Below are 20,334 nucleotides of genomic sequence, written 5' to 3'. Positions count from 1 at the left end.
TCTCCGAAACATTCCTCTGTTTCTGCTCCTTCACGGGGCAGGTTCCCGAAATCCTCTTCACAGAGTCAATTCTGGTAATCCCCGTTATTCTTGCAACTCTGATCTGCATCCCGTGGTCCTTCACGCATTCTTTAATTTTTTGGACCCCTAGACTGGTCTCTGTGGTCTGAACAGTGGACACCCTGCTTCCGGTCCGTGGCGGTCCGTTCTCCCCGATCCCCTAATCTGGTCTCGGTGGTCCTGTGTCAGGTCCGTGACGGTCCACTGGCGGGGGTCCGGCTTCGTGCTTGTCCGTCAAGTGTTCCCTGGTCCCCTGGACAGGTCTCGGTGGTCCGTCCGCGTGGTGCCTGGTTCCCTGGTCTGTCCCGTGTCCCCTGGTCCCCCTGGTCTGGTAGGTATCGGTGGTCCAGACCGTGAAGATTCGGCCCGCCGGTGTAGGTCCTGGTTCCCGCGCCCTGTCTCCCTGGACTGGTCCGGTCTGGTCTGATCTGGGTGATCCGATCCGTGGCGGTTCGCCGGCGCGGCTCCGGGTCTGTCCCGATCCCCTAATCCCCTGGTCTGGTCTGGTCTGGTCTGGTCTGGTCCGGTCCGGTCTCGGTGGATGGTCCCTGACGGTCCGCCGGCGCGGGTCCGGCTCGGCTGCTGGTGACCGGCTGTTGACGCCGCCAGTTACTGCGGTGACCCGACCAACGGCTCGATAGTGTCCGGACAACGGGTGGCCGCGGGCCGACACAGGGGCCGCGCCGGCCGGCCGGGCACGGGGCCATAGAGCGCGCCCGCCACCTCCAGCCGACGGGACCAGAGCCGGCCGACTCTGCGCCGGCCGCTATGTGAAGTGGCGGCCCGGCCAACACCGCAACACGCAGAGCAAGTAAGTGAGCGATACTCCCGGCCAACACCGCAACACGCAGAGCAAGTAAGTGGGCGATACTCCCGGCCAACACCGCAACACGCAGAGCAAGTAAGTGGGCGATACTCCCGGCCAACACCGCAACACGCAGAGCAAGTAAGTGGGCGATACTCCAGGCCAACACCGCAACACGCAGAGCAAGTAAGTGGGCGATACTCCAGGCCAACACCGCAATACGCAGAGCAAGTATGTAAGTGGGCGATACTCCCGGCCAACACCGCAACACTCAGAGCAAGTAAGTGGGCGATACTCCAGGCCAACACCGCAATACGCAGAGCAAGTAAGTGAGAGAGTGGCAAAACCAGCTAAACCACAACAGGTAGAGCAAGTAAGTGCGAGAGTGACAACCTTGCAAAACTACGTCGAGCAGACAAGTCAGTGCGAGAGTGGCAAAATCAACTCCAAACCAAGCAGTCAGAGCAATATCCAAGTATGACTGTGAGGTGGCAATTGGTCAGAATGAAGCCGATCGACGGCCACACTGTCCTGTGTAGTCGCGAGGTTGGATGAGACAGGTCACTGACGGGACTTTATAGATGCTATGAAGGTGATCAATGCAGTAACAATGACATATTGCAGGAGCAATCAGTGGCGACAACGTATTATCCCACAAAACATTTTGGAGCGACAGGCTCACTTTCTGGGGGGGGGGGGGGCCCGGACTACAGTGGTCATCGGCGAGGCTCACTTTCTGAGGCGTCGGTGATTTATTATGGATCACTATATTTTAGCGCTATAGGTAGTGCCGCTTCGTTCGGGTGATGTCCAGAAAATTAGTTTCAGTCACGCTTGAGCATGCCTAAAAGTTTCCAGAATTTTTTTTCGCATTAATCGCTTTAGTTTGTCTTCCATTAGAAATGTATGCAACTTCAAGAGTTAAATCGCTTGAGCCACCATTCGTGCACAACGTTGATCTTGCTAGCGGATTAGTTGATCATACCAGATGAACCCTGATAATGATGGCTAAAACGTTTTACCAGAGAGATAGGTATGTTACCTACTGGATGACATGAAGCATGGAATCTACTTCCCTACTTATATATCGCTGCACTCTATAACTTATTTATTTCTCTGGTGACGAACAACCACTTCTTGTGAGTAACCACTTTCAATGTGAGATTTCCAAATGAGATAGGCGTAGCGCCATTACTAACTAGCTCAACTTAATGGTATCGTACCGCATCGTGTCGTACTCCTCGATGCTAGCTCTCAATCAACACAAGAACCTCTTTTTATGCAACAAATTTACCAAGATCTCAAATTGTGGACAACTCTCAAAGCACCATATAAACTAAACCTAAACATAAAAAGTGGGATGATAAGTACAGGGTGGGCCGAAATAAAGTACCTTGAAATTTTTGTCTCGTGCTTTTCAAGCGCACGTGCTGCATTTGTGATTTTTCGCATGCCGACTGCAAACCATATGGCAAGATAGATTATCAGAAAACTTCACTTGAAAAATGTGGTCCGACACACAAAAATCGTTTTGCGTTGAGACTTATGTCTTGACGAACTCTCTTGATGACACCAGGCGGCAGTATCTAAAGAAGTTCGGTCTGGACCATCGGAGGCTCGACCTTGCACCGGGGAACAAGTCTATCCAGAAGTGGGTAGCTAATGCAATTTTCGGGTATGGGTAGCTAATGGGTATGGGTAGCTAATGCAATTTTCATATGCGTGGGTAGCTAAGTTTCGAAATTTCGGAACGGTGGTAAAAACCAAGCCGCCCGGGAGAGGTCGCACGGTCAGATCTGAGGCCAACATTCAACGGGTATCCGCCTCTACCCTTCAGAGCCCAAAAAGATCCACTCGGCGTCGCTCTCAGGCACTGAATATCAGCAGGACAACTCTGCGGAGAATCATGAAAGAAGATCTTGGACTGTACCCGTACCGGCTTTCAATACATCAGAAGCTATCATCATGCGACAGGGAGCGTCGGGTCGCCATGGCCGAGTGGTTCGAACACAACCCACGTGTGTTCAGCAAGCTGTGATTCAGTGACGAGGCTCACTTCTGGCTGAACGGATATGTCAACACCCACAATGCTGTGCACTGGGGCAAGGAACCACCAGATGAGGTCCTCTGCAGGCCTGTTCACTGCGAGAAGGTTACGGCGTGGTTGGCGACGCGGCACGGCGGGGGAACTATCGGTCCCTTCTTCTTTGAAAATGAAAACGAAGTGGCGACAACGATCAACTCTGCTCGCTATGTCAGCACAGCGCTGGAGCCGTTCTGGAGAGAACTCGGGGAGAGGCCACTCAGGCGTAACCAAGAGTGGTTCCAGCAGGATGGTGCCACACCCCACACTGCTTGCGCATTGATGGATTGGGTTCGAAGTCACTTCCCGGATCGACACATCAGCCTGAAGTCGGCCGTTCCATGGGCCCCTCACTCTCCTGACCTGAGTCCCCTGGACTTTTTCATGTGGGGTTAAGGACCGGGTATATGCGGGAAGACCGGCAACCACTCACGAGCTCAAGACCGCCATAGTCCAGGAGGTGGACCGTATCCCCGCTGACATGGTCGACAAGGCCATCATCCATCTCAAGGAAGTTCGTCTACCGCTGGTGAAGCAGCGCCGCGGTGCCCACCTGGAGCACATCCTGTGAGGTGTGAGCGGCTGACAGATGCGGACAATAGTGCGCAGTGAGTTTTGCCATTTCATTGTAATTCGAAATATACCTGGTTTACCATTGTACCATTGTAAATATACATGTTATCGAAAGAAAACTGAAGTTACTTCATTTTGGCCCACCCTGTACCTACGCTAACGTGAAAACTTGTGCGGAACAACTATGCATATAAGATACAATAGGTACATATGTGTGACGGGACGGGACATGACAAAACAGTCGGTGTCGTCAGCGTTACTCAGCGTGTGACGTCAGAGCTGACACCTACCTCCGCGGCCTTCGCCTGTGGCGATAGCAGCGGAGAGGGGGGAGGGGGAGGGCACCCGTCTGCAACAGGGAGGGCGGGCATGATCTTTGGAGGACATCACTCATCGGATGATCGCCGAGCTTCCATATGGCAGCTCCATGCATCGTGCCCTCTGAGCAGGATGAGCCGCATTTATTAGACCGAGAAATGGCGGGAATTAAAAAATTTCTAAGTTCTAAAATAAAATAGTAATTAGCATTTTCGCAGACGTTAAATTGATTGGGTTGCAGCAAAAGGCAAAATATACCAATTACTCTTCGTCAAATACACATAGATATCTCTAGCGCCGTATAAGCAGCGTACCTATCTATATAATGGATATGGAGAAACATAGATAATGGATAGATATAAGGAAAGAGAATGGAATAGATACACCTATAGGGAAGAGAGAGGAAAGAAGAGAGAGAGGAGAGAGAGGGGAGAGAGAAAGAGAGAGAGGGAGAGAGAGAAAGAGAGAGAGAGAGAGAGAGAGAGAGAGAGAGAGAGAGAGAGAGAGAGAGAGAGAGAGAGAGAGAGAGAGAGAGAGAGAGAGAGAGAGAGAAAGAGAAAGAGAAAGAGAAAGAGAAAGAGAAAGAGAGAAAGAGAAGAGAGAGAGGTTTGCTATTGTGGAACGCTCATCACATTCCAGCTAAACGCAAAGGTCCAGCCGGCGGCAGCACGGCTGAACTGCGCCCGCCAGCAGCCATGACGACCGGAGACTGCAGCTGATCAAGAGAAGGTAACACCGGCGCTCGCATGGTGACTGGCTCACTGATCTCTCCGGTTTCAGTGCAATGAATAATAATGGCGAGTGATAAAGGCGCTGTGGTTTCTTTAAAGATAATACCTCTATATGACGGCAATAAGGCGGCCATTTATCATGTCTTGATTGTTCGGTTGTTCGTTGCGCTGGGTTTCCAGGCGAACGCGACGAACCATGGGCGAGGGGGAGGGTATTAGGCATTGGCGCCTTGCGATTCCGCGGAACCGTTGGTCGTAGAGAGTCGGAGAAGGCTGGAATCGAAAACCCTCCGCATATAACATTTTTTGGGACCTTTGTAATGCTTTTTATGTTGAGGTGACAGGTTAAGTCAAGTTCAGCAGATGCCACAATCAAAAGTTTCGACGTGCTCGCTTTCGAGCCCGGACGGCGAAACGTTTAGTTTAGCCTGCAGAACTATACGTCTGAACTTTAAACCTAGAAAGAACAAGTAGGTACTTTAGTTGGAACATTAAGCACAAGGTCAGGTCACCAAATGCCATAATAAATCAGCGCCAAATACATGGGATCGAGGCACAGGTTTTTAATTGTCTTTATTTTGCTCGTAAGACACAGCAGTTAGGACCGATTAAGTGATTTGAAATGCTGAGCTATAACACTTTAAAATTTGCAGGAGCTACTTTAAATAATTTTCATTATTCCGAAAAATACTTCAGCAAAACATTTGGTGCGAATTAGTCTTCAAAGTATGTGGAAGCTGGAGCAGCAACTCCAATTCGCACCTGATAGACGATGCTGTTGCTGTAACCGCCCAGTTGAATTGGAGAACGTTGACCTCGCATGTTGCGTGCTACTCAGAAACTCAGACTATTCGATGGCACAAGGACAGGCGTTTTAGCGGCGAACGACACTCTAGAATAGACAACACCTGTCCCTCGCCCACCTATGGAATCACGGCATATTCATAATGCAACAGGAATATGGTATCGATCGAGTCGAAATGGCGGCAGACCTTGGCAATATCATTGAGCGAGATTGCGGTGAATTCCATCCTATCACCCATCATTTGTAGAGCAGGATAGGCTCTACCAATGCCATTTCTTTGGCCGCTTCAACAAGCACGTAGAACGTGCTATTTAGAAATATGTCACAGGCTGTAAGCAGCCCATTTCAACATTTCAACAACAAAGAATGAACGTCCCTTGCTGTATTTCGAACGTTGCTGACGATTCTCTGCTGTTGCAGGCAGAAGGATGCGCGCTCTCGGGCTGGCTGGCACTCTGTTGGTCATCTCCGCAGCTCTCATTATCCAGCCGGCAATAACCGAAGCCGCCGAAGGTGAGCACGCACGAGTCGGTGGAATCAGGGGTAGTCGGTGCATATTCTCCATAGGTGTGTAGTTGTGTCATTCTCCATTGCACATCTAGGGATAGGACAGACTCAGTGCACACCGTTTAAAATCTCTGAGTCACAGGATGACTGACAAACCCAGTTGAGTCCGTGACATCTGTCTGCACCTCCCGTGCAGATGTGGACGGCGGCTGGACGGTCTGGTCGCTGGGCGGTAACTCGTGTAACGCCACGTGCGGCACCGGATACTACCGAAAGCTGCGCACGTGCTCCAACCCGAGTCCGCAGGGCGCCGGCCAGCAGTGCCTCAAGCAGGACGGCGTCACCCGGGCCCTACAGGAGATCTCCATAGCCGAGTGCAACACTCACCCGTGCGCTAGCGGTGAGTCTCAGCCAGCAGTGTTTGTACGGCATGTAGGACGAGCCGATTGCTTATGCGGTCATCTTGTGATCGTTCGGAGCCAGGCAGCGCGAAGCAGCAGCGGAGATGGCCGTAGCTTAATTTGCATGCTTCTTGATGGCTGATTGTTCTTATGCATACAAGGTAACGGCATTGCCAGACAATAACCGTGTTTACATAGGGTTCCCTTAATCTTCCCCTATTTGTCTCTTAAATGTCCCTTATAAAGGAATCCTCTGTCTCCTTTACCTCGCTTCACTACAAATATGGCGCAACTAAGTCATTCTAGAAGCAGTTTGCAATTTTTACTTACCTTTAGGGCTCTCCCAAATACGTCTGTCAAACTAGCAGCGAGCAGCGAGCAGCGAGTCCAGCAGCGAGAAACGGGCCATCCCGATTTAGCTGAAATTTGGCTCACAGAGCCTTCTCAGCACGCTGATTCCGAAAATCATGGTCTCTAGGGTGGAAATATTGACCGTTCTCGAGATAGAACCCTCTAAAGTTCTTACCATCCATGACCGGGCCATCCCGATTTGGCTGAAAATTGGCTCACAGAGCCTTCTCAGCACGCTGATTCCGAAAATCATGGTCTCTAGGGTGGAAATATTGACCGTTCTCGAGATAGAACCCTCTAAAGTTCTTACCACCCATGACCGGGCCATCCCGATTTGGCTGAAAATTGGCTCACAGAGCCTTCTCAGCACGGTGATTCCGAAAATCATGGTCTCAAGGGTGGAAATATTGACCGTTCTCGAGATAGAACCCTCTAAAGTTCTTACCACCCATGACCGGGCCATCCCGATTTGGCTGAAAATTGGCTCACAGAGCCTTCTCAGCACGCTGATTCCGAAAATCATGGTCTCAAGGGTGGAAATATTGACCGTTCTCGAGATAGAACCCTCTAAAGTTCTTACCACCCATGACCGGGCCATCCCGATTTGGCTGAAAATTGGCTCACAGAGCCTTCTCAGCACGCTGATTCCGAAAATCATGGTCTCTAGGGTGGAAATATTGACCGTTCTCGAGATAGAACCCTCTAAAGTTCTTACCACCCATGACCGGGCCATCCCGATTTGGCTGAAAATTGGCTCACAGAGCCTTCTCAGCACGCTGATTCCGAAAATCATGGTCTCTTGGGTGGAAATATTGACCGTTCTCGAGATAGAACCCTCGCAGCGAGTCCGGCAGCGAGAAACGGGCAATCCCGATTTCGCTGAAATTTGGCTCACAGAGCCTTCTCAGCACGCTAATTCCGAAAATCATGGTCTCTAGGGTGGAAATATTGACCGTTCTCGAGATAGAACCCTCTAAAGTTCTTACCACCCATGACCGGGCCATCCCGATTTGGCTGAAAATTGGCTCACAGAGCCTTCTCAGCACGCTGATTCCGAAAATCATGGTCTCTAGGGTGAAAAAATTGACCATACTCGAGATAGAACCCTCTAAAGTTCTTACCATCCATGACCGGGCCATCCCGATTTGGCTGAAATTTGGCTCACAGAGCCTTCTCAGCACGCTGATTCCGAAAATCATGGTCTCTAGGGTGGAAATATTGACCGTTCTCGAGATAGAACCCTCGCAGCGAGTCCAGCAGCGAGAAACGGGCCATCCCGATTTAGCTGAAATTTGGCTCACAGAGCCTTATCAGCACACTGATTCCGAAAATCATGGTCTCTAGGGTGGAAATATTGACCATTCTCGAGATAGAACCCTCTAAAGTTCTTACCACCCATGACCGGGCCATCCCGATTTGGCTGAAAATTGGCTCACAGAGCCTTCTCAGCACGCTGATTCCGAAAATCATGGTCTCTTGGGTGGAAATATTGACCGTTCTCGAGATAGAACCCTCGCAGCGAGTCCAGCAGCGAGAAACGGGCCATCCCGATTTAGCTGAAATTTGGCTCACAGAGCCTTCTCAGCACGGTGATTCCGAAAATCATGGTCTCTAGGGTGGAAATATTGACCGTTCTCGAGATAGAACCCTCTAAAGTTCTTACCACCCATGACCGGGCCATCCCGATTTGGCTGAAAATTGGCTCACAGAGCCTTCTCAGCACGCTGATTCCGAAAATCATGGTCTCTTGGGTGGAAATATTGACCGTTCTCGAGATAGAACCCTCGCAGCGAGTCCAGCAGCGAGAAACGGGCCATCCCGATTTAGCTGAAATTTGGCTCTCGAGCCTTCTCAGCACGGTGATTCCGAAAATCATGGTCTCTAGGGTGGAAATATTGACCGTTCTCGAGATAGAACCCTCTAAAGTTCTTACCACCCATGACCGGGCCATCCCGATTTGGCTGAAAATTGGCTCACAGAGCCTTCTCAGCACGCTGATTCCGAAAATCATGGTCTCTAGGGTGGAAACATTGACCATTCTCGTGATAGAACCCTCTAAAGTTCTTACCATCCATGACCGGGCCATCCCGATTTGGCTGAAAATTGGCTCACAGAGCCTTCTCAGCACGCTGATTCCGAAAATCATGGTCTCTAGGGTGGAAATATTGACCGTTCTCGAGATAGAACCCTCTAAAGTTCTTACCACCCATGACCGGGCCATCCCGATTTGGCTGAAAATTGGCTCACAGAGCCTTCTCAGCACGGTGATTCCGAAAATCATGGTCTCAAGGGTTGAAATATTGACCGTTCTCGAGATAGAACCCTCTAAAGTTCTTACCACCCATGACCGGGCCATCCCGATTTGGCTGAAAATTGGCTCACAGAGCCTTCTCAGCACGCTGATTCCGAAAATCATGGTCTCTTGGGTGGAAATATTGACCGTTCTCGAGATAGAACCCTCGCAGCGAGTCCAGCAGCGAGAAACGGGCCATCCCGATTTAGCTGAAATTTGGCTCACAGAGCCTTCTCAGCACGCTGATTCCGAAAATCATGGTCTCTAGGGTGGAAATATTGACCGTTCTCGAGATAGAACCCTCTAAAGTTCTTACCACCCATGACCGGGCCATCCCGATTTGGCTGAAAATTGGCTCACAGAGCCTTCTCAGCACGCTGATTCCGAAAATCATGGTCTCTAGGGTGGAAATATTGACCGTTCTCGAGATAGAACCCTCTAAAGTTCTTACCACCCATGACCGGGCCATCCCGATTTGGCTGAAAATTGGCTCACAGAGCCTTCTCAGCACGCTGATTCCGAAAATCATGGTCTCTAGGGTGGAAATATTGACCGTTCTCGAGATAGAACCCTCTAAATTTCTTACCACCCATGACCGGGCCATCCCGATTTGGCTGAAAATTAGTTCACAGAGCCTTCTCAGCACGCTGATTCCGAAAATCATGGTCTCTGGGGTGGAAATATTGACCGTTCTCGAGATAGAACCCTCTAAAGTTCTTACCATCCATGACCGGGCCATCCCGATTTGGCTGAAAAGTGGCTCACAGAGCCTTCTCAGCACGCTGATTCCGAAAATCATGGTCTCTAGGGTGGAAATATTGACCGTTCTCGAGATAGAACCCTCTAAAATTCTTACCACCCATGACCGGGCCATCCCGATTTGGCTGAAAATTGGCTCACAGAGCCTTCTCAGCACGGTGAATCCGAAAATCATGGTCTCAAGGGTGGAAATATTGACCGTTCTCGAGATAGAACCCTCTAAATTTCTTACCACCCATGACCGGGCCATCCCTATTTGGCTGAAAATTGGCGCACAGAGCCTTCTCAGCACGGTGATTCCGAAAATCATGGTCTCAAGGGTGGAAATATTGACCGTTCTCGAGATAGAACCCTCTAAAGTTCTTACCACCCATGACCGGGCCATCCCGATTTGGCTGAAAATTGGCTCACAGAGCCTTCTCAGCACGCTGATTCCGAAAATCATGGTCTCTAGGGTGGAAATATTGACCGTTCTCGAGATAGAACCCTCTAAAGTTCTTACCATCCATGACCGGGCCATCCCGATTTGGCTGAACGGTCAATATTTCCAACCTAGAGACCATGATTTTCGGAATCAGCGTGCTGAGAAGGCTCTGTGAGCCAATTTTCAGCCAAATCGGGATGGCCCGGTCATGGGTGGTGAACTTTAGAGGGTTCTATCTCGAGAACGGTCAATATTTCCACCCTAGAGACCATGATTTTCGGAATAAGCGTGCTGAGAAGAATCTGTGAGCCAATTTTCAGCCAAATCGGGATGGCCCGGTCATGGATGGTAAGAACTTTAGAGGGTTCTATCTCGAGAACGGTCAATATTTCCACCCTAGAGACCATGATTTTCGGAATCAGCGTGCTGAGAAGGCTCTGTGAGCCAATTTTCAGCCAAATCGGGATGGCCCGGTCATGGATGGTAAGAACTTTAGAGGGTTCTATCTCGAGAACGGTCAATATTTCCACCCTAGAGACCATGATTTTCGGAATCAGCGTGCTGAGAAGGCTCTGTGAGCCAATTTTCAGCCAAATCGGGATGGCCCGGTCATGGGTGGTAAGAACTTTAGAGGGTTCTATCTCGAGAACGGTCAATATTTCCACCCTAGAGACCATGATTTTCGGAATCACCGTGCTGAGAAGGCTCTGTGAGCCAATTTTCAGCCAAATCGGGATGGCCCGGTCATGGGTGGTAAGAACTTTAGAAGGTTCTATCTCGAGAACGGTCAAGATTTCCACCCTAGAGACCATGATTTTCGGAATCAGCGTGCTGAGAAGGCTCTGTGAGCCAAATTTCAGCTAAATCGGGATGGCCCGTTTCTCGCTGCTGGACTCGCTGCGAGGGTTCTATCTCGAGAACGGTCAATATTTCCACCCAAGAGACCATGATTTTCGGAATCAGCGTGCTGAGAAGGCTCTGTGAGCCAATTTTCAGCCAAATCGGGATGGCCCGGTCATGGGTGGTAAGAACTTTAGAGGGTTCTATCTCGAGAATGGTCAATATTTCCACCCTAGAGACCATGATTTTCGGAATCAGTGTGCTGATAAGGCTCTGTGAGCCAAATTTCAGCTAAATCGGGATGGCCCGTTTCTCGCTGCTGGACTCGCTGCGAGGGTTCTATCTCGAGAACGGTCAATATTTCCACCCTAGAGACCATGATTTTCGGAATCAGCGTGCTGAGAAGGCTCTGTGAGCCAATTTTCAGCCAAATCGGGATGGCCCGGTCATTGGTGGTAAGAACTTTAGAGGGTTCTATCTCGAGAACGGTCAATATTTCCACCCTAGAGACCATGATTTTCGGAATCAGCGTGCTGAGAAGGCTCTGTGAGCCAATTTTCAGCCAAATCGGGATGGCCCGGTCATGGATGGTAAGAACTTTAGAGGGTTCTATCTCGAGAATGGTCAATATTTCCACCCTAGAGACCATGATTTTCGGAATCAGCGTGCTGAGAAGGCTCTGTGAGCCAATTTTCAGCCAAATCGGGATGGCCCGGTGATGGATGGTAAGAACTTTAGAGGCTTCTATCTCGAGAACGGTCAATATTTCCACCCTAGAGACCATGATTTTCGGAATCAGCGCGCTGAGAAGGCTCTCGAAGCCAATTTTAAGCCAAATCGGGATGGCCCGGTCATGGATGGTAAGAACTTTAGAGGGTTCTATCTCGAGAACGGTCAATATTTCCACCCTAGAGACCATGATTTTCGGAATCAGCGTGCTGAGAAGGCTCTGTGAGCCAAATTTCAGCGAAATCGGGATTGCCCGTTTCTCGCTGCCGGACTCGCTGCGAGGGTTCTATCTCGAGAACGGTCAATATTTCCACCCAAGAGACCATGATTTTCGGAATCAGCGTGCTGAGAAGGCTCTGTGAGCCAATTTTCAGCCAAATCGGGATGGCCCGGTCATGGGTGGTAAGAACTTAAGAGGGTTCTATCTCGAGAACGGTCAATATTTCCACCCTAGAGACCATGATTTTCGGAATCAGCGTGCTGAGAAGGCTCTGTGAGCCAATTTTCAGCCAATTCGGGATGGCCCGGTCATGGGTGGTAAGAACTTAAGAGGGTTCTATCTCGAGAACGGTCAATATTTCCACCCTTGAGACCATGATTTTCGGAATCAGCGTGCTGAGAAGGCTCTGTGAGCCAATTTTCAGCCAAATCGGGATGGCCCGGTCATGGGTGGTAAGAACTTTAGAGGGTTCTATCTCGAGAACGGTCAATATTTCCACCCTTGAGACCATGATTTTCGGAATCACCGTGCTGAGAAGGCTCTGTGAGCCAATTTTCAGCCAAATCGGGATGGCCCGGTCATGGGTGGTAAGAACTTTAGAGGGTTCTATCTCGAGAACGGTCAATATTTCCACCCTAGAGACCATGATTTTCGGAATCAGCGTGCTGAGAAGGCTCTGTGAGCCAAATTTCAGCTAAATCGGGATGGCCCGTTTCTCGCTGCTGGACTCGCTGCGAGGGTTCTATCTCGAGAACGGTCAATATTTCCACCCAAGAGACCATGATTTTCGGAATCAGCGTGCTGAGAAGGCTCTGTGAGCCAATTTTCAGCCAAATCGGGATGGCCCGGTCATGGGTGGTAAGAACTTTAGAGGGTTCTATCTCGAGAATGGTCAATATTTCCACCCTAGAGACCATGATTTTCGGAATCAGTGTGCTGATAAGGCTCTGTGAGCCAAATTTCAGCTAAATCGGGATGGCCCGTTTCTCGCTGCTGGACTCGCTGCGAGGGTTCTATCTCGAGAACGGTCAATATTTCCACCCTAGAGACCATGATTTTCGGAATCAGCGTGCTGAGAAGGCTCTGTGAGCCAATTTTCAGCCAAATCGGGATGGCCCGGTCATTGGTGGTAAGAACTTTAGAGGGTTCTATCTCGAGAACGGTCAATATTTCCACCCTAGAGACCATGATTTTCGGAATCAGCGTGCTGAGAAGGCTCTGTGAGCCAATTTTCAGCCAAATCGGGATGGCCCGGTCATGGATGGTAAGAACTTTAGAGGGTTCTATCTCGAGAATGGTCAATATTTCCACCCTAGAGACCATGATTTTCGGAATCAGCGTGCTGAGAAGGCTCTGTGAGCCAATTTTCAGCCAAATCGGGATGGCCCGGTGATGGATGGTAAGAACTTTAGAGGCTTCTATCTCGAGAACGGTCAATATTTTTACCCTAGAGACCATGATTTTCGGAATCAGCGCGCTGAGAAGGCTCTCGAAGCCAATTTTAAGCCAAATCGGGATGGCCCGGTCATGGATGGTAAGAACTTTAGAGGGTTCTATCTCGAGAACGGTCAATATTTCCACCCTAGAGACCATGATTTTCGGAATCAGCGTACTGAGAAGGCTCTGTGAGCCAAATTTCAGCGAAATCGGGATTGCCCGTTTCTCGCTGCCGGACTCGCTGCGAGGGTTCTATCTCGAGAACGGTCAATATTTCCACCCAAGAGACCATGATTTTCGGAATCAGCGTGCTGAGAAGGCTCTGTGAGCCAATTTTCAGCCAAATCGGGATGGCCCGGTCATGGGTGGTAAGAACTTAAGAGGGTTCTATCTCGAGAACGGTCAATATTTCCACCCTAGAGACCATGATTTTCGGAATCAGCGTGCTGAGAAGGCTCTGTGAGCCAATTTTCAGCCAAATCGGGATGGCCCGGTCATGGGTGGTAAGAACTTAAGAGGGTTCTATCTCGAGAACGGTCAATATTTCCACCCTTGAGACCATGATTTTCGGAATCAGCGTGCTGAGAAGGCTCTGTGAGCCAATTTTCAGCCAAATCGGGATGGCCCGGTCATGGGTGGTAAGAACTTTAGAGGGTTCTATCTCGAGAACGGTCAATATTTCCACCCTTGAGACCATGATTTTCGGAATCACCGTGCTGAGAAGGCTCTGTGAGCCAATTTTCAGCCAAATCGGGATGGCCCGGTCATGGGTGGTAAGAACTTTAGAGGGTTCTATCTCGAGAACGGTCAATATTTCCACCCTAGAGACCATGATTTTCTGAATCAGCGTGCTGAGAAGGCTCTGTGAGCCAAATTTCAGCTAAATCGGGATGGCCCGTTTCTCGCTGCTGGACTCGCTGCTCGCTGCTCGCTGCTAGTTTGACAGACGTCTCCCAAATAGCTTCCAGACTAGACACTGAGGTAAAAGTGATAGCACATGAAAGCTCAAAGCAAGAAAAATCAGAAAACTATCTGGCATTTAACATACTTTAAACGGCTGAGCTATTATTCAAGTACGTGTAATCACATCAACGGCAATATCAGAACACCGCACCTGTCGAATTTCTGCCTTGACTTTCTGCCGTTTATGCGTTAATGCCACTTAAAAATCCTCAGTCGGCGCACGTGCGCTTGTCGAGTCGGGGACCACCAGTCGGACGATTCGGAACTGCCGGCCAATCAGCACGCCGCTTTTGTGATTTGGTAGTTTGAGAACCACTGGATATGGTAGCGTAGCAGCTTTTGGAAAGGCGCTACGCTACCAAATCCTCCCCTATTTGTCGCTTAAAGAGGGAATTGAAGGGCAGGATAAAAATACTTCAAAATATGAATTGTTGAATTTCGAGTATTAAATAAGCCCAATTTATGTTGTTTACAGCATAAACGATGCTTTGTATGCTTCTAACAACAATAGCGCCCATAGCAACGTTACACGCGATCGCTATGATGCCTAAAATTCGATCTGAAAATAGGGGAGAAATAGGGGAAGATTAAGGGAACCCTATGTAAACACACCTGTCACAAACCTGCTCGCGGAACAAATCTTCATAGTTTTTTATGCTATTAATTCTATGAACTGTCGGTGATTCAGTGAGTTGACGGGGTGTTGACGCGCTCCGTCTGACGATTTTCTCTATTACAGGCGGCTTCTCCGAGTGGGGTAACTGCACGGTGGAATGCAACATCGGAAAACAGTTCCGGTATGCCATGTGTGGCGGCGATATCTGCGCAGAGGGCACCAACCAGTACGTCGTGGAGGAGCGCGAGTGCAACACCTGGAACAAAAGCTCTTGCCCGAGTGAGTGACCGAGCCCAGGAAGGTGTGAGCCCGTGTGCTAGGACAAAATTATAATCGGTGCCTACATTCCCGATCTCGAGTACGTTTTTTACCCGTAACAAAGTGTCCTTTGCAAAGTTTCAGACTAAACAAAGCCAGCTTACAGATATTTTACGGAAGCCGCTTTCTCGGTTTATAGGCTGAATCAATATGTGTCCTCACCGAACCCATTTCATTCTCTGGTTTGTACAGAACCCTGCTTAGAGTACGCCAAGAATTGTCCCGAGTATGCCATTTGCGAGGACAAGTCGGACGAGACGCGGCCCAACCCCGTCTGCAAATGCACCATGGGTTATGAAATGAACAAGGCCAAAACCCACTGCCTGAGTAAGTGGTTCCGATCGCCGTATCAGACTTCATTGAGCACGTCTGGGAGTGAAACAGTCAGTCAATGAGCGAACTAGATATTGAGGCAATGGGAGAGGAAATGAGTCGGCAAATGAGTTAGAAAATGAGTGAGAAAGGAGTGAGAGAATGAATGGGTGGTGAGAGTAAGTGTCTGAGTGTGGAAGTGAGTGAGCAAATGACTGACAGTAAATGAGTTAGTTAGACAGTGAGTAGGTAGCGAGCAATTCATATCTTAACCATCTTTTTGAATTTCCAAAGCGTTTACCCATTATCATGCATTTAATGTGTCACTGTCCAAGCCTACCATTCTATGCGGCAACTGCCGATTCAGTTTGTGTTTGTGTGCTGTCTGTGTACTGCGAGGTGCCCGTTTGACGCTGCTGCTGTGCGCGGACAGGGCCGCCGCCCACCACCCCCACCCCGCGGCCCATCCCCACATTGGCGCCCGAGGAGAAGACAGTGGCCGTAGTGGTCTCAAAGACCGCCTCCACGGTACTCATCGTCTTCGTCGGTGAGTGTGACGTCACAGGAGTCTGACGTCACTGGACGGTGACGGCAGTGGCATGCAGTCGCCGTTTAATAATGCACCCGCACTGGAGTAATAATGCTGCAACATGGTTTTTAGTTTGGGCGGTCGACCTACTTTATCGACCCACTGAACGTTAGCTGAACTTCACCTGCTCTGTTCCATACGGGTGGACAGAAATGGGCGTCATAACTTGAATGGAATCGTGTTATTTTGCATACACATAAGCACGCAATAAAATGTTCCATCGAAAAAGTTAATCCAACCTATCCTTATCAACAGCAAGACCCAAATAAGCACCTCCAAGTCCTCGCAGCCCTGCCTCCGTACCCAGCCTGGCCAATCAGTAGCTACATGCACCATACTTTAATCGACTGAGCGCTGACCGTTGATCCGTCGTCTGCAGGGATCACGCTGACTCTGTTCTTGCTGCTGCGGATCATGTCACCGGACCGGGTGATCCAGATGAACATGGAGATTGCCATCATCTCGGCACACATCTGCCTCATGTTCCCGCCCGAAACGGTCCAAGTGGAGGTACGAGGCGGACTGGAAGGGGGGGGGGGGCAGAGACAGTTAAAAGGCGAGGAACGGGGGGGGGACAGGGTGCCGGTTATGTGCGAATCCTCGATGAATCAAATTTGGTTGTCGCCTCGGACATTCAGAGTCGTGCGGTTTCCTGCATTCACGTTTACAAATAAGTAAAAAGCTATAACCTTCATTGTCAGAACCTTTCAAATTTCAATCATCAATGCAAATGACTCAAATGAGCCAGTCTGGAGGTTATTCGAATTTTAATCCCATCGTCCTCATACCGAAAGAGAAATCGTTTAGTTTTCTTTCTCCACGGGTGCCGACATCGAAAACCGCTCAATTGATCACCCGACGGCTGTGTTTTTCTCAGATATTATGCAGGATCATCTCCATCCTGATCCACTTCTTCTTCACGGCTTGCTTCATGTTCATGCTGCTAGAGTCTCTCCACATGTACTCTCTCGTTGCCTACGTGGTCAAAAAGGTGAGACAACTGGCCGTCACATGAACGATGTCCCATGGGCTCATCTTATCTAGTACGATTCCAGGAGAAGGCCTACCGTCAACGATGAGCGAACGTCATGCTAGCTGAAGCAGAGTTCATGCGACGCTAAGGAATCGAGCAACCTTGCTAGATATACGGTGTACAAGCATGCACGTCCAAATGCAGAATAGTGATGAAGCGATGAAGATGTCAAGGGGCGGATAATGCCCCTTGACATCTGATAATAATGAGTGGCTTTATGCATTTATGAATAACCAGTCACGATATGGAACATAATAAGGCGTGTAAAAATGCGAGCATTACCAGTGGCTCGCTGCTACCGAACACCACAAGTGGGCATAATATAGGTAGTCTACTGTCATCGGACAGTCTCCTCCCGAATACCATCGACCAGTTGGCCTGTGATGCGTACAAAAGACGCATCGTGCTCATCTTCCCTGCCGCGGAAAGGCCTCCACCGCCTCCACTGTTCACGGGACGACCTGTTCATCGCCTCCCCTGTTCACATGACGACCTATTCACCGTCTACCCCTATCCACAGTCAAGCTGTTCACCGCCTCCCCATGTTCAGAGAACCCCTTCTCCCTATTCACCGTCTCCCCTGTCCACAGGACGGCCTGTTCACGCGCGTGCAGAACACCCTGATCGGCTGGGGCCTCTCGGCGTTCATCGTTCTCGTGACGATGAGTTTCGAGTACGATAACTACGGCGGCGTCTACCACTGCTGGCTGCAGATGGACAAGCCGCTCTGTACCGGACAGTACATCCCCATCATCGCCATTATGATCATCACATTCACGCTGATCGAGGCGGCCGGCGCAGCCGACTACGCGCCGCTCAAAGGTACGGCTATGGATGGAAGAAGAAAGAAAAGGTATTCCCTCATCCATAGTACCACGGCAGGGGAAAACGGGATAGGGGAGCATGGATGAGACGGGAGGACCAGTGGTTTATCTCAGATGTTGGGCTCTTCCTTCATCCCACTGGTTTTACAGCGGGAAGTACCGCACTTTGTGCGGTCCGGCTTTCAAGGAACTGACAATGATGGACTCGGCCAATGGGCAACAGAGCCGAAGCGTGGGACAAATATCAATGCAAAAATGCACGACACTGACATACGTATCTAACAGCAGTTTTCTACATACACATTTCCAGGATATGGATAACTTCATTCAGGTATTTGAGACATCTGTAAGCAAATATTCATCCCAACCGTAGGTCTCTTTACCCGTTGAGCCCAGGAGAAGCCTTTGAGCTTCGAGTTCATCCCTCCGCTCCGCCCGCCTGCCGCAGAGGTGGACAAGTCTCAGCGTCTGTCGGCGCGCATCTCCCAGCGGTCCAACCTGATCATCATGCCGCTAGTGTTCGCCTCCTTCGTCATCGGCATGCTGAGCGAGTACGAGCAGGACCTGGCGCTCTACGGCACCTTCTCCGTCCTGAACGGCATCGTCGGCGGCGTCATCTTCTTCTTTCACTGCACCGGCAACCAGCAGGTGAGCGATGAGAACAAGGAAGCGATAGAGAGGATTGGTCGGAGGGAGGTCGAGGGCTGCGCCGTGACAAGTTGGGGGCGATCAAATGGGCCCGCATTGTCACTGGAACGCAGTGCCAGTATCGTAAATGTTGCGAGGAAAAGTGATGTTATATGACATCCTGTGCTGACTGCAGTTGCAAGTCGGCGCTGTGATCCAGAAATAGCGTGACCTGACGCGCCTCTCCGTCGCCAGGTGCGGGCCAAGATGGTGCGCTGCTGCCAGATGCTGAAGCGTCGCCGCCGCCGCTGAGCGCGCCCGCTGCACGAGCAGGCTGTGCCCAGAGACATCAGCCAGGCCGCAGAGCCTGAGGTGCCGGTGGGCGCGGCCCGCCGGCCGCCTCCTCCCGACAGGGACGGGAGCGGAGCGGCGCGAGCGGGCCCGGCTGCCCACAGCGCGCCCAGAGGCGGCGCGCCCGGCCGCCGGTACGGACCCCTGCTGCGGGTGCCGCGCCGCGGCACCAACAGCAGGGGTCCTGCCGTCCGTGTGAAGCCTATGTTCCAGGTGTAGAGAAGCCTGGTGACGCCGGCGCGCGGCGGGCGCCGGCCGCGTCCGCCGCCGCGCCGCAGACCCTCCGTCGCAGTCGCACCGCTTCAGGGCGCGTCCCTCACCGTCTCTCAGATCGGTGTCGTGTTTGTGTTGGCCGGCAGTCGGCGGTGGGTCGGCTCGCGGACCGAGTCGCCGGCGAGGCCGCTGCGCCCCGCGCCGGCCGCCGTGTCCCGCCCGGCGGTCCGCGCGCCCCCTGCCCAGCTCAGCCCGTCCGGTGCGCGGTCCGCCGGCCGGGACGCCCCGCGGCGCCGCCGCCGCCCCGTGTGCCGTGCCGAGTGCGTGTGTTTTCTGGCGGCACGGCGCCGCCGGACCGGCCACCTCCGCCGGTGGCAGCAGCGGGGGCCATCCCGCCACAGAGGCGTTTCCACACACCGGCGGAGTCGGCCCGTCCCCCGGCCGCGCGCGGGGCCACCAGCCGGCCAGACACCGGCGGCCGCACTGCGGGCCGACCCGCCCGTCCTCCCGCCGGGCCCAGCTCAAAACGATGTGAATTCTCGCCCCCCGTCCGGCGTCAGCGTTCCTTCCGTTCCACGCCGCGGGCCGCCTCTGCAGCTGTCGTCTGTCCTGTCTCTCTCCGCTCGATTTCGACTCTCCTTTCGTCTATCCTCACCTGTCCTATCGGCACCGCCGGCGGTCTGCGAGGCACGTGTACATCCCCAGACCTGAACAAATATCGGCGACCGCCGGCCGCGCCTGTCCCGCGCGGACCCGACCCGGCCCGAGCCGCCGTCCCGGCTGCATATATGAGACTGGGTTGCCAAGCCGTACCACCCCGAGAGGGGGACGGCGGCGGGCGGGGTCCATCCTCACCCTCCACACCTCAGTTTCCGGCGGTCCGCGGCAGCGTTCAGCAAACTCATGTGCGTCCCATGATAGATAATTGCGACGTTTTCTCCCTCATTTGTGAATAAATATTTGGTTGGAAGATGCCGTGTAAACTCGTTCACTAATAAAGAAAACCCTGATACTGGTGTGCGGTTAGAAGGGAGTTCAGAGAATCAATGCCCAAAATACGCGATGATCTTACTCAATGCACTGATATATTCATGAAGAGCTCCGTTCAAAAAATTACCTCACTAGAAGTGGATATACAGCCACGAATAAATA

The 20,334-nt window shown here is 51.4% G+C and overlaps 1 protein-coding gene across 3 annotated transcripts; it reads left to right on the top strand.

Annotated features, from left to right (window-relative positions):
• Positions 1-741: 741 nt before the first annotated feature.
• On the top strand, positions 742-20,194 carry LOC122380254 (adhesion G-protein coupled receptor D1-like). 3 transcript variants are annotated; one of them, XM_043363255.1, is made up of 11 exons: positions 742-871; positions 5,796-5,888; positions 6,079-6,282; positions 15,039-15,194; positions 15,426-15,560; positions 15,979-16,092; positions 16,514-16,644; positions 17,012-17,125; positions 17,758-17,989; positions 18,440-18,639; positions 18,874-20,194. In XM_043363255.1, exons 2-11 carry the CDS (start codon positions 5,804-5,806, stop codon positions 18,928-18,930), a joined length of 1,428 nt encoding a protein of 475 aa, XP_043219190.1. In that variant the 5' UTR covers positions 742-871; positions 5,796-5,803; the 3' UTR covers positions 18,931-20,194. The 3 variants fall into 3 exon arrangements, with proteins under 3 accessions (XP_043219190.1, XP_043219191.1, XP_043219189.1); XM_043363256.1 differs by lacking the exon at positions 742-871 and adding an exon at positions 905-1,006; XM_043363254.1 differs by lacking the exon at positions 742-871 and adding an exon at positions 1,032-1,051.
• The last annotated feature ends 140 nt before the right edge of the window (positions 20,195-20,334 follow it).

Source organism: Amphibalanus amphitrite, unplaced genomic scaffold (genome assembly GCF_019059575.1).
Source record: "Amphibalanus amphitrite isolate SeventyFive unplaced genomic scaffold, NRLGWU_Aamphi_draft 000094F_arrow, whole genome shotgun sequence".
NCBI lineage: Eukaryota > Metazoa > Arthropoda > Thecostraca > Balanomorpha > Balanidae > Amphibalanus > Amphibalanus amphitrite.
The sequence above is the reverse complement of the archived record's forward strand: the minus strand, read 5'-3'. Positions and strand labels throughout refer to the sequence as shown.

What these genes read in the sequence shown, in the direction of transcription:
- LOC122380254 (XM_043363255.1), top strand. Translation starts at nt 5,804, where the DNA reads ATGCGCGCTCTCGGGCTGGCTGGCACTCTGTTGGTCATCTCCGCAGCT. An exon ending in CGACTACGCGCCGCTCAAAG is followed by an intron (nt 17,990 to 18,439) that starts GTACGGCTATGG and finishes CGCCTGCCGCAG; the next exon opens with AGGTGGACAAGTCTCAGCGT. An exon ending in ACTGCACCGGCAACCAGCAG is followed by an intron (nt 18,640 to 18,873) that starts GTGAGCGATGAG and finishes CTCCGTCGCCAG; the next exon opens with GTGCGGGCCAAGATGGTGCG.